This window comes from Cebus imitator, unplaced genomic scaffold, assembly GCF_001604975.1.
Source record: "Cebus imitator isolate Cc_AM_T3 unplaced genomic scaffold, Cebus_imitator-1.0 Scaffold80, whole genome shotgun sequence".
NCBI classification, from domain to species: Eukaryota; Metazoa; Chordata; class Mammalia; order Primates; family Cebidae; genus Cebus; species Cebus imitator.
This window is the reverse complement of record NW_016107395.1, coordinates 582,278-596,723: the sequence shown is the minus strand read 5'-3', so window position 1 is coordinate 596,723 and position 14,446 is coordinate 582,278. Positions and strand designations below refer to the sequence as shown.

The 14,446-nt window shown below is 38.4% G+C and overlaps 1 protein-coding gene across 1 annotated transcript in view; it reads left to right on the top strand.

Moving 5' to 3' along the window:
- MROH2B (maestro heat like repeat family member 2B) overlaps positions 1-14,446 on the top strand; it is a 70,407-nt gene that overhangs the window by 28,351 nt on the left and 27,610 nt on the right. The window contains exons 19-24 of the mRNA XM_037740170.1: positions 2,720-2,836; positions 5,092-5,199; positions 5,762-5,914; positions 11,230-11,256; positions 11,906-12,025; positions 12,245-12,324. Of these exons, the coding sequence (XP_037596098.1) occupies positions 2,720-2,836; positions 5,092-5,199; positions 5,762-5,914; positions 11,230-11,256; positions 11,906-12,025; positions 12,245-12,324 (605 nt within the window). The remainder of the gene's footprint in view (positions 1-2,719; positions 2,837-5,091; positions 5,200-5,761; positions 5,915-11,229; positions 11,257-11,905; positions 12,026-12,244; positions 12,325-14,446) is intronic.

Below are 14,446 nucleotides of genomic sequence, written 5' to 3'. Positions count from 1 at the left end.
GATATGGCCATGGAGAACAATGATTAAATGACCCACGGTCACGTGTCAGTTAAGAGGACAAGACAGAGCAATAAATTATTTTTCAAACATTATCCCTTTACATGTATTTAAAGTCAGTTGTATCCCTCTGTCTCTAAATGGCCCCTACCTAACCTTCCATCTTGTAGCCATCTATTCCAAATGGGGTTTGGAACCACTTTCTCCTACTTACTACTGATGGGGCCTTTGGTAAATTATTTTATCTCTGTGGATCTTCACCATAGTCATCAATAAACTAGAAACAATACCCACCTCTGAGGGTTGTAGTATTCTGAGTGTTCAATGAGTTAAAGTATATACAAGTCCCTGGTGAACTACTTGACACAGGGCGTGTACTCCATATAAAAGCTTTGATCGTGGGCTGTATTATATAAATATCATTCATAAGTTTGTTTTCCTGGAAAAGTATTTAAGTTTCTCAGTTCCAGTACTAAGTATTTCTTTCCACAAATTATTCGTTATCAATATTCAACTCCTATATGTAATTTTCAAAATTTACCTCATCAATTGACTCTCTAATTTGGTCCAGAGTACTGATTCTCCAAGGTCTGCCAAACCTGCCAGCACACATTAGGAAGATTTGGCGAGTAATGCCCCATCTTCTTATAACACTAACTAGCTCTGTGCACCTCATGTCATTTATTCAAGAACTTCCAGACCTACAAGATTACTCCAGAATAATGGTTGTATGTAGGCAGAGCAATTTAAGCAATTAGCTGTCTAGATGCTCTCAAGCCTTACGGTGAACAAGGGTAAAGTAAGAATGTACTAATTAGCCTCTGCTGCATAACAAACTACCCCTAGTGGCTTAAAATAACTGCCACCTATTTAGCTTACAATTTTATATTTTGACACTTTGGGTCAGGCTTAGGTGGGTAGTCATCTAATCTCAACAAGGCTCATAAGATATACTTGAGGTTGGCTGGTAAATGATGCATCTTAACTAGTACAGCTGATTTCCATTCCTGTTGATCTTTCATCCTCTAGCAAGCTAGCCCAAGCTAACTCTCAGGGGGATGATAGCAACAAATTATACAAGGACTCTTGAGGTATAGGCTCAGAACTGAACCATTATCATTTTTGCTACTTTCTATTGGCCAAAGCAAGTCAAAAAGCCAGCCCAGACTCAAATAAATGGGAAAATAGACTCCTTTTTTGATTGAAGGTGATGCAACATCCCGTCATAAGGAGACATGGACAGAAGTAGGATAGAAAGTTGTTATTTTTGTATTCTACCACATTTTCTTCCAATGCTAGGCTTCTGATTTCTTGGATTCCATGTGAAGCCTCAAAGCAGGAATGTACTATGCACTGGACCAAAATCTGCAGAGAAGCAACAGGTCAGCAGGACTGGGAGGCACTAAAACTAACATTTTACACCTAAGTTGAACTTTTTCTTTCCTTCATGACATCAATTTTTTCTTGCAGCACGAGACGTTCTTAGATTCTTTCCAGTCTTTCCGTCAAGGTGGGCTTAAATAGACTTTAGCAGATTTGTCCCTAATTCACATTTACTTATGTGTTGTACACAGTTTTCTCCACTATAATTCCCTTATTGTAGGGACCTGTGCCCAAGTAAGCGAAAGTGGGGTGAATGCTAGCTGGTCAGATTCTCACTCTGATTGAGGCTGCTGTTACTCTGGGAGCTGAGAGAACAGCAACTGCTCCACCTCTTTCTAACCACCTTATACCCCCCTCTCATTTTAAGTCTGACTCATCTGCACATTTCTCCTGAATGTGCTAATTTAACTTTGTTTCTATTAGACTTTCCTTTCCTCCTGCTCCACAGATTGCCCTCTGGTCAATAATGACCACTCATTAGGAACAGTCCTGCCAGCTGTGCAGTCCTTGAAGCAGACCACCAGCTAGCCAGTTTTGTCTCTTGTGTGTGACAATATGGAGATTCTAAATAAAGAAATGCCAATCTTATACTATGTAGCTAGGAATGATTTGAACCTTGTAAAACAAATTAAAGCCATCTTCAAAATAACTAGCTGGGTGCAGTGGCTTGTGCTTGTAATCCTAGCATTTTGGGAGGCTGAAGCGGGCAGCTCATTTGAAGCCAGGAGTTTGAGATCAGCCTGGCCAACAACCCCGTCTCTACTAAAAATACGAAAATTAGCTAGGCATGGTGGCTTACACCTGTAATCCCAGCTACTCAGGAGGCTGAGCCATGAGAATCATTTGAACCCAGGAAGCAGAGGTTGCAGTGAGCCAAGACTGCACCACTGCACTCCAGCCTGGGCAAACAGGGCGAGACTCCCTCTAAAAACAACATCAACAACAGTGAAAAAACCCTCCTCTTTTCATTGAGCATGTTTATTCAATGAGCATTTATTGAGCACAATTAACAACCAGGAACTATACAGTGGAAATAATGAATAAGACCCTCTGCTACAATGAACCCCAATCCTGAGCATGGAGACAAGCAAGAAAATAAAAAATAATAGTGGCAGGACACAAGGTAGAGAAGAGTACAGGAGGGCACAGATGGAGGGCAGAGTGGAGGAGGGGACGGAAACACTCTCAAGAAGAGAGAATCCTTGAGATACATGGTTATTGAAAATTGTTAAGTCATCCCAATTTTTTTCCTTCAGATGATTATTTTAACTCTTTCCACTTTCATCAGAGCCTTGCTTTCCAACCTTTAAAATCCTGTTGCTTGTCTTTTGTTTTCCAGAAATTCCTCTGGAAAGCCTTGGGAACCACCTTAGCATGCTGCCAAGATTCAGACTTTGTAAACTCACAAATTAAGGAGTTTCTGACTGCTCCCAACCAACTAGGGGATCAAAGACAGGTGGGATCCCTTGCTCTCAATTTCCTCTTAGGATGATAACAACTAATCCTACCCTCAAAACCTCTGACTACTTTTATAATAATGTTTTACTTAACCAGAATTATCAATTAATATACTCAGAATAGCCCAACAGAAATTTTCAGAAAAGTGGGGCTTTTCTGTTTAAAAATCAATACTGCATTTTTAACCAAGTTTGTAAAAATCTTGAAAATTAATTTCAATAATTCTTACCTAACCAGAGTATCTTTGATATATTTTGAGCTTGGCTTGACTTAGAGCATGATTATGAGCATCAAAATTGTTGAATTTACAAGCCAAAATTTACCTATAGACTAATCTAGAGAGAATGTAAGGATAACCTGAAGTGCTGCAAAGCTCTACCTCCTTCCTACCGTAGCCCGTGGCTATACAGCATACGTAAATGTGGAGGAAGGAGAAGATGTGTATTTTGTTGTTGTTGTTCTTGTTAAGACAGAGTCATTTTTCCTTTTTTTTTTTTTTTTTTTTGTTTGGGAGTGTGCCTCGCTCTGTCACCCAGGCTGGAATGCAGTAGCACGATCTCGGCTTACTACAACCTCCGCTTTCTGGGTTCAAGCAATTCTCCCGTCTCAGCCTCCCAAGTAGCTGGAACTACAGGTGTCTGCCACCACACCTGGCTAATTTTTGTATTTTTAGTTAGAGATGGGGTTTCGGTATGTTGGTCAAGCTGGTCTCAAACTCCTGACCTCAGGTGATCCACCCACCTCAGCCTCCCAAAGTGCTGGGATTACAGGAATGAGCCACTGCACCCAGCTGAAGATGTGTATTTTTTAAATAAACCAACAAAAAATACTTCCCAGGTTAATAAAGACTACCAGTATTAAAAAAAAAAAAAGTATAGTGTGTTATACGTTCTCCACAGAAATTCTGTGATATTTCTCCCACATTAAATGGCTAGAAACCACTAAACTTTACTGAACTTTTGAAACTTATTTTATATTACTATCATTCCCTTTTTCTTGTTAGATATTATTATTTGTTGCTGTTGGCACCATCTCCATTATCATTTTTTCCATCTTAGCTCTGGTATAGGTTAGGAAACAAAGTAAGTTGATTTTAGATATAAGCGTATAATAAGACTTTTATTTAAGGTTTGACGGTTTCACAAACTTTAAAAAATAAATCATGATGTCCAATTGAGCTTCTCAAATACCTTTTTTACTTAACTGTTAAGTCCTTGAATATGTCTTGTACACTCAAGTCACTTAGTAAATGACCTCTGGATAAATAAAATGCAAACACATGACTTTCATATCCCACTGAGCCTATTTGGTTTTCAATCTCCTAAGCAAAATGTTTTCCATGATGTGATGCTAGAGCTCCAATTCTAGCTTTACACTAGAACAATTATTATCCAGGCTCTACAAGATTGGTCTAGTCTATGGGTTTTCATGATGGTTCTAGTAGAGTTACACAACTAAATGACATATAACAGGATTCAGGAACAAATTGCCATGAAGGAACGGTGGTGAAATCAGCTTTGGACAAGAGAGGTAGGGACAGGGGGAATATATAACCTCAGCGTATGAAACAAGAGCTGCCAGCTTTCAGAAATTTAACCACTTAAGTTACAATAAAGTTTCAGGAACAGAATGATAACTTTAAAAGCATCAGTCAATTCAAGCTGAAAATAACCTAAGTTTCCCAGCAATCTTAGATTACAAATCCAAAATCTTGGAGATGGCCTAAAAGGCCCTACTATGATGAACTCTCCACCTCCTATCTCACTCATTTTGCACGGCTCTCCTCCCTGACTTCACTCAGCCTTCTCAGTGGACTTCGGGAGCTTTGCACTTACCTTCTCTCTGATTAAAATTCTCCTTTCCAGATAGTCTAATGGCTCACTACTTCACTCATTTCAGGGCTCTGCTCATTGTCACCTTGTCTATGAGACCATCTCTGACTATCTTGTTAAAAAAATGCAAACTTCCCCCACTATTGCTGCTTTACTTATCCTCATAGCACTTACCACCATCTGGCATACTATATATTTACCTGTTTACTGAATTGATGTGTTTACTCATGTCACTTTCCTGTTGCTTCCCTGTCAGTTCTCCTGGTTGTATACTTCACAAAGACAAGGACTTTGGTATGTTTTGCAAACTACTGTACCCCCAGCACCTAAAAGGGTACCTGGCACATAATAGGTACTCGGTAAATATTTGTTGAGTAAATAAATGGTTAAACTCAAAATGTCATACCTTTTCTGATTTTAGGGAATAACATCTATTTTAGGATACTGTGCTGAGAACCATTTGGATATTGTTTTAAAAGTTCTTAAAACATTCCAAAATCAGGAAAACTTTTTCATGAATCGATGCAAGGTAAGAAGATAATCTTTTTCAAAGTTCCCAGTATTGCAAGGCCAGAAAACACTGATTTCTTCAGGGAATATCCTTTCTCTATGTTATACTTACTCCTGTCCCCAGGTCCTTATTCCAGGTCAGAACTGTCCAAGCCCAGGCTTTATAGGATGATCAGCTATGTGAAAAGTCTATTTATTTTCTCTGACCCTATAACTGATCTGGAAGATCCTAAATGCGCTCTCCATGTGCCTAGGTTTGTCGTGCTACCAACTGCTCAGCCCTCGTGAACAGCACCTCTCATGTATACTCTGCTTCCTCTGAAGGAAAGGGGTCTGATACTTAAATAATTAACAAAAGCCTCTCCTAGTTACCTCTCTGAAGGCCTGATAGTTCCATAGTACTATCCTGGCTGTTTACATTTAGACAGGCAAGAGTGTATTCATTTTAGACTTATTTGAATCATCCCAGTCCGGTTTCTTATCCCCTGTAGTGAGTGGTCCATGGGATTAGGGAAAAAAACATGAGAGAAAATAAAACTCCTTCATTCACATTTTTCATGTCTCCCTTTCCTGGTCTTCAGAGCCTTATTTCTGGGAAAAAGAGCCTGACCAAGACAGATGTCATGGTCATCTACGGAGCTGTGGCCCTCCATGCTCCCAAGAAGCAACTTCTCACCAGACTTAATCAAGACATTGTATCCCAAGTCCTGTTTCTTTATGGCCAGTGCTCTCAGGTAACACCCATTGCAGGGCTGCCTCCATTTATAGGCTAAAACTTGCAGGGGTTCAGCCCCTGAGAAGCTTTTTTCTTCCCAGTCTTGGGCATATATTTATCAGCAACGTGAAAACAGACTAACATAGTAAACGTATCATGGATTACTATGCAACCATAAAAAAGAATAAAATCCCAGTCTTGGGTATGTTTTCATCAGCAGCATGAAAACAGAATACAATAAATGTATCGTGGATTGCTGTGTAGCAGCATGGATGGCTGCATCCTTCAGGCTCAAATGATACAGTCCAAAAGAAAGATAGATATGATCGGTATGTCTGGGAAATGAGAACATATGGGAACAGAAAAATCAATTATAAAATAGGCTCAGGTAATCTATTTTCTTTCCTAAGGTCCTGAGCAGTTCATGTCCTACCACTGCTGTGACGCAGCAATTGTCCTAGGTCAATCATATCCATAGTGATCTCACCCTCATTTGAACGTAGAACAGTTACTCCTCTACTATTATAGGACACCTGGCTTATTACTTCTCTGTAGTAGTGTCAGAAGTGTTACCCAATGGTAGTTGTTTAACTTTTTATATAAGACTTACAAACTACCTTGAACAGTATCTGACAAATAGTAAGTGCCATATACATACTTTTAAGTGAATAAAATATATCAGTCATCAAGCTATTCAGTTCACCTATATTGCACCGTTTTCCCCTTCACATTCATCACAGCCACCCCGACCCTCCTTGATGCTTCTAAAACATACCAAAAACGTTCTACCTTCAGAGCCACCAAACCGAATTGGAATTCATCTGATCATTCTGTCTTACATAGCACTTTATTTGTATCTTTAATAAATTGCTTTATACGTATTGTGAATTCATCCATTTTGCTGATAAATACCAGGCTAGCCACCTAAGAATCACATAAGAATCAAGTTTAAAATATAGCTTCCTAGAGTTGTTTTCTAGAGAAGTTAGTTCAGTAGGTCTTGGGAAAACTCTGGAAATCTGTATGCTTAAAAGGCTCATGAATGATTCTTATTTATAGATGGATGTGGGAGGCTTTCATTGATTATGTGCACATCTGCTTCTCCTGTTAGATTGTCAGCACCTTGATGTTAAGGACTCCTTTAGCTTCTGTTCTGTGCTTCCAGAAACCACATGCTGATGCATAAGTGCTCTTCACATTTATTCATATGTATATGTGATTAGAATAGACTCATAAGGACTCATGAAATTGTAGTCATCGATATCTGCTAGTGGAAGGGTGTAGGGCAGTGATTCTCACACCTTAGTTACGTAAGAATTGCCTGGAGAGCTCGTTAAAAATAGAGATGCCTAATGAATCACAGTCTTCAGAGATGAATCACTAAATTTGTATTTTCAGCATATTCAAGAGCTGATTCTGATGCCCTCAAAATCTGATAAGCAATGATTAGAATAGAATAGAAAACATAATAAAAGATGTTTTATATTACATTAATTTATAGTCGATCACTGAGGAAAATGCAAGAGGGAGAGGCCAAGCATGGTGGCTCGTGTCTATAATCCCACCATTTTGAGAGTCCAAGGTGGTAAGATCTCTTGAGGCCAGGAGTTGGAAACCAGCCGGGCAACATAGTGAGACCTCATCTCTACAAGAAATTATTTTTTTACGCCTGTAATCTCAGCACTTTGTGAGGCCAAAGTTGGAGGACCACTTGAAGCCAGGAGTCTGAAACCAGCCTGAGCAAAGTATCAAGACCTCATCTCTAAAAAAATATGTATATATATAATAATTGGCCAGGTGGGATATTACTTACCAGTAGTCTCAGTGAACTCTAGCCTGGGTGACAGAGAAAGACCTTGTCTCTAAGAATAAATAGAAGAGGAAGAAAAATAAGGATGACTAAGATAACAATTACACTTTCAGGGTACAGTCAGTTTTGCCATAACACAACATATGCACAAGATAATATAGGTAAAAACATAAGGAGAAAATGAGGTTGAGACACAACACTCAGAAAAACTCCACCAGTGACATCACTGTTTTTTGTTTAGAAGCCCCTCCTGGACAGATTTTTTTTCATAGATCTGAGCAAAATTATTCCCCTTAGAAATTTTTTTCAACTTTTAGATACAGGAGGTACACGAGCAGGTTTGCTGCATGGGCATATTGCACCCTGGCGGTGAGCATAGTACTCAGCAGTTAGCTTTTTGACCCTTGTCTGCCTCTAATAGTCCACAGTGTCTTGTTTCCATGTTTATTTAGCTCACACTTATTTGGTTTTCTGCTCCTGAATTAATTATCTTAGTATTATGGCCTCCAGCTCCATCCCTGTTTCTACAAAAGACGTGATGTTATTATTTTTTATGATTGCATAGTAATCCGTGTTATATTTACTGTATAAGTCCATTTTCAATCTGCTGACAAAGACATACCTGAGAATGGAAAGAAAAAAGCGTTTAATGAATTTAATGAACTTACTGTTCCACATGGCTGGGGACGCCTCACAATCACGGCAGAAGGTGAAAGCTGTCTCACATGGCGGCAGACAAGAGAGCTTGTGCAGGGAAACTCCCCCTTATATAATCATCAGATCCTGTGAGATGTATTCACTATCATGAGAACAGCACAGGAAAGACCCACTGCCATGATTCAATTACCTCCCAATGAGTCCCTCCCACAACATGTGGGAATTCAAGATGAGATTTGGGTGGGGACACAGCCCAACCATATCTATATATAAATGTGGGATATATATTTTTTTTCCACATTTTTATCCAGTCCTCCATGGTTGATTCCATGTCTTTGCTATTGTGAATAATGCAGCAATGAACATATGAGTGCATGTGTCTTTTTGGTAAAATAAAACCTTTTTTTCTTTCCGAGATGGAGTCTTGCTCTGTCACCCAGGCTGGAGTGCAGTGGTGCAATCTCAGCTCACTACAACCTTCACCTCCTGGGTTCAAGCAATTCTCCTGCCTCAGCCTCCAGAGTATCTGGGATTACAGATGCCCACCACCACACCCAGCTAATTTTTGTGTTTTTAATAGAGACAGCATTTCACCATTTTGGCCAGGCTGGTCTCAAACTCCTGACCTTGTGATCCACCCACCTTAGCCTCCCAAAGTGCTGAGATTACAGACATGAGCCACCGTGCCCAGCCCCCTTTTTTTTTTTTTTTTTTTTTTTTTTTTTTTTTTTTTTTTTTGTATATTCCCAGTAGTGCAATTGCTGGATGGAATGGTAGCTCTGCTTTTAGTTCTTTGAGAAATATCCTATCTGCTTTCCACAGTGCCTGAACTAATTTATATTCCCACCAACCATGTATAAACATTCCCTTTTCTCCCCAGCCTCACCAGCATCTGTTGTTTTTTTGACATTTTTATAATTGCCATTCTGACCAGTGTAAGACAGTATTTCATTGTGGTTTTAATTTGCATTTCTTTGATGGTTAGTAATGATGTGCATTTTTTCATGTTTGTTGGACACTTATATGTCCTCTTTTGAGAAGTGTCTGTTCATGTATTTTGCTACTTTTTAATGGGGTTGTTTGTTCTTTGTTTCTTGATTTGTTAAAGTTTCTTATAGATTCTGGATATTAGAGCTTTGTCAGATGCATAGTTTGAGGATATTTTATCCCGTTCTGTAGGTTGTCTGTTTACTCTGTTCATATTTTCTTTTGCTGTGCAGAAGCTCTTTAATTAGGTCCTACTTGTCAATTAAATCTTTAATCTACCTTGGGTTAATTTTGATATATAGTGAAAAGTAAGGATCTAATTTCATTCTTCTGTATATGGCTAGCCAGTTATCCCAGCAACATTTATTTATTGAATAGGGAGTCCTTTTCCTATTGCTTTTTCTGTGTGTGTCAGCCTTGTCAAAGATCTTATGGTGTATGGCTTTATTTCTGAGTTTTCTATTCTGTTCTATTGATTTATGTGTCTGTTTTTGTACCAGTACCATGCTGTTTTGATTACTGTATCCTTATAGTATAGTTTGAAGTCAGGTAGTATGATACTTCCATCTTAGTATTACTGTGACTAGTCAGGCTTTTTTCTGGTTCCATTCGAATTTTGTAATAGTTTTTTTTCCTACTTCTGTGAAGAATGACATTGGTAATTTGTTAGCAATACCATTGAATCTGTAAATTGCTTTGAGCAGTATGATCATTTTAACAATATTGATTCTTCCTATCCATGAGCATGGAATGTTTTTCCATCTATTTGTGCCATCTCTGATTTATTTCAGCAGTGTTTTGTAGTTCTCCTCGTAAAGGTCATGGCCTTGGTAAACTGTATTCCTACATATTTTATTTTCTTTGTGACTATTATAAATGGGATTATGTTCTTGATTATGTCTCAGCCTGGACATTATTGGTGTATGAAAATGATGAAACTGCTGCTGATTTTCGTACATTGACTTTGTATCTTGAAACCTTATTGAAATCATTAATCAGTTCCAGCAGCCTCTTTGTGGAGTCCTTAGGGTTTTCTGCGTATGAAATCATTTGTCAATGAATATGAATCTTTAAAAAAAAATTTAATACAGAAATGCTACCCAAAAAATGGCACTTTACCTTGAAACCCTGAAGTCAGTTGTGAAAGCTGGGACTTCTTAAGAAATGGTAAAAGGAAGGAGGGTTACCTGAAATCTGATGGAAAGTTATAACACCAGATTTGGATGGGAAAGGCTCATAACACACAGTAAACTGAGGTAGGTTGTAGATTCATGGGGTGTGTGCATGTGTGTACTTTGAGTATTCCTACATTACTCAGTTCAACTGTGCACCTTTCCTCTCAGAGGAAACTGCACACAAGCAAATGTGAATGCAACATGTGAACACATGCTAAAAGTATTCTCTGATACAGTATGTCGATCTCATTGGAACAAATCTGCATTTTCAGCACAAATGTTATAGCAGAACTCACTGTGCTCACAGTTCCAGAGTAAGCTGCCCTTTGACTTTTCATTTTATAATTTTTCACTTCTCATTTTCCTAAGAGCCTTTACCCTTTTTCCTTACCAAAGTCTGTTGAGCCTTTTTAAACTGATTGTGAAGCCTGAACACCCAAAACTCGAAGTCTCCATGCTGTCTTCTGTAGCTTATTCATGACTCACCTGGGGGAAAGCCTCTGCTAATGTACAAAAATCTCACTTTAAAAATGGAAGAAGTGAACATCCCCCCTCTCCTTGGCAAGACCCCCCCTTGGCAAAGCTCCACTTTCTGCTTTACTATTGTCCTTCAGGCTGATTGGATGGGTCCTTTTGTTGGGTTGGGTGTATCTGTGACTGCTACTTATTTGAGTATCTAATTTTGCCTTTGATTTTTTTTTTTAGGTTCTGGGCATGTCTGTGATGAACAAGGTATGAGAGAGAGAGGGAGAGAGAGAGAGAGTTCCCCTGAAGTGTGCCAAGCAAAGATGTCCTTTTAATTTGATTTCAGTGGAAAGGTTTACAACATGTAACAATCTAGTTCTGAAATCAGAATCCATGATTCTAATTCAGGGCAGAACAAGGAACTATATTCTGGTTCCAGGAACATTAGAAGTTGAGCTATAAACTAAAGCAATGTTTTTCAAACTTTGATCACCAGTTGACCATGAAATAAATTTAATAGGTCACAATCAGCAAAATTATTTAATGAAATTACTTACAGAATACTTTACATATAGCAATTATAACTATTATTTCAGTTATATATTAAACATATTTGAGGTATATAGGTACTAGGTGGAATTGTAAACTGTTTCTTACTGTTGATTATGGTCAAAAAAGTTTGAAAGCCACTGTTCTAGAGAACCTCCGTTCTATTGGGGGTGGTAGGGGAGGAAATTAGCCTTTGTTTCTCACTTTCCCTGCAACTTAGACCCTAGGCTGGAGTAGAGATGGCAAAGGAAGCAAAGATTCTCACTCCTGTCTGGGAACATATTTCAAAGCTAGGTCACATGTTTATAGACCTGAGTGTGGTGCCTTAGACCTTGACTTGCAAGGTGAATGCTTTTGTTTGCTTTAGGACATGGATCTGCAAATGAGTTTTGCAAGAAGTATCACTGAGATTGCCATTGCTGTCCAAGATGCTGAGGATCAGGAGTTTAAGTTTTCCTCCAAGGAGATGCTGATTGGTTACATGCTGGTGAGTGTGCAGAGAGGGAATAAGAAAGGCCCTGAGTATTCCATTACCAAGAGTTCAGGGATATCTTTTTAAAAAGTGAATAGACTTCACCAGTCCCACGTAACAGATCCCTGCCTTGTTTCTGACCCAGGGCAACCCATGGTCCAATGAGGTTGCAGCTGCATCTGGAAACTTTCCTCAGCCTTCATGACACATTTCACCTCCTTACTTGTGTTACAGGACTTCATTAGAGATGAGCCCCTGGATTCCTTAGCTAGCCCTGTTCGGTGGAAAGCCTTAATCGCCATTAGATATCTCAGGTAGACAATTTTTTGTTGTTTTCATTGAAAAAGTATTTTCCCCCTTATCTTCCTCCTGATTAACTGACATCTATTAGGGCAGACTTCAGTGCTCACTCCCAAAACTGAACACAGTTGATTAATGGAATCTTCAAACTGGGCCTTTTTCTCCTTCCAAAGAGTTATGGATATGGCTGAGAGATTAGTCGTTTGACAACTGATAGAGACTAAAGAGCTACTCAGAGGAATCATATGTATAGATGAGGACTAAAATTTCTCTGAAAAAGGAAATTCCTCTTTCTAGATCTTGGCATCCAGGCAAATTTTAATGTTTCAATTAAAATCTTATGAAAGTCCTAATCACATTCAGTTGGTTAGCAGTGATAAACCTATAAAAGAAAATAATTTTTGGCGCATTTTAAACATCCTATTTTCCCCCTGCAGTAAAATAAATAGAAGTTAAATCAAAACCACAATAAGATAGCATCTCACACCAGTCAGAATGGCTATTATTAAAAAGAAAAAAAAAGATGCTGATAAGGTTGTGGAGAAAAGAGAACACTTTTACACTGCAGATGGGAATGTAAACCAGTTCAGCCACTGTGGAAAGCAGTTCAGATAGCTCTCAAGGAACTTAAAACAGAGTTACAATTCAACCCCGCAATCACATTTCTTGATATATACCCAGGGGATATATACAGCTCTACCATAAAGATACAGACATGCATATGTTCATTGCAGCACTATTCACAGTAACAAAGTCATGGAATCAACCTAAATGCCCATGAATGATGGACTGGATAAAGAAAGTGTGATACATTATACCATAGAATACTATGCAGCCATAAAAAAGAATAAAATTGTGTCTTTTGCAGTGACACAAAAGGAGCTAGAAGCCATAAACCTAAGCAAATTAATGCAGGAAAACCAAATACCAGTAATTTTATAAGTGGGAGCTAAATATTGAGTACACATGGACACAAATAAGGAAATAATAGACACTGGGGCCTACTTGAAGGTGGAGGTTGGGAGGAGGGTGAGAATTTTAAAACTATCTGTCTGGTACTGTGCTTATTACCTAGGTGTTGAGATAATCTGTACACCAAATCCTCGTGACATGCAATTTACCTGTATAACGAACCCACACATGTACCCTCTGAACCTAAAATGAAAGATGGAAGAAACAAAAAGGAAAAGAGATAGAACTCCTCTGTAAAAATTTAGAAACCAAAAAAAAAAATTTTTTAAATAATAAAAAACACCCATAGTGCCCCTGCTGCCAATACTTTGGTCTATTTCCTTGATGTGGTTTGACTTTGTGTCCCACCCAAATCTTATCTTTAATTGTAATCCCCATGTGTTGAGGGAAGGACCTATAATCCCCACATGTCATGGGAGAGAGGTGACTGGATCATGGGGATCGTTTCCCCATGCTCTTCTCGTGGTAAAGAGTGAGTTCTCATGAGAGTTGATGGTTTTATAAGTGTTTGACAGTTTCTCCTTCACATGCTCACTCTCTTTTTCTGCACTGTGAAAAAGTGCCTGCTTTTCCTTTGCCTTCCGCCACAATTGTAAGTTTCCTGAGGCCTCCTGAGCCATGCGGAACTGTGAGTGAATTAAACCTCTTTCCTTTATAAATTACAGTCTCAAGTATTTCTTTATAGCAGTGTGAAAATGTGCTAAAATACATTCCTTCAAGTCTTTATTTCTAGTCTTCCATTTTTATAACAGAGTTGAGATTCTGTTCTGCATTTGCTTTTTCATCCTGCTTTTTCTTTCTTCACCTTATGTATTTCCACATTATTACCAATTCTTCACAAACATCCTGCTTTTCTTATTTTTTAGTTTTTGTTAATGTTTAATTGTGGCAAAATACATAAAATATAAAATGTATAATCAGTCATTTCTAAGTATACAGTTCATTATTATTAAGTACATTTATATTGTTGGCTAAACGTATTTGGCTTTATTTTTGGGTTTTCTTTCTGTTCCATCAGTCTAAGTGCCTATTTCTGTAACAGTGCCGTGCTGTTTTGGTAACTATAGTTTCGTATAATTTGAAGTCAGGTAATGTAATAACTCCAGATTTGTTCTTTTTTCTTAGTATTGCTTTGGCTGTGTGGGCTCTTTTTTTTTTTTTTTT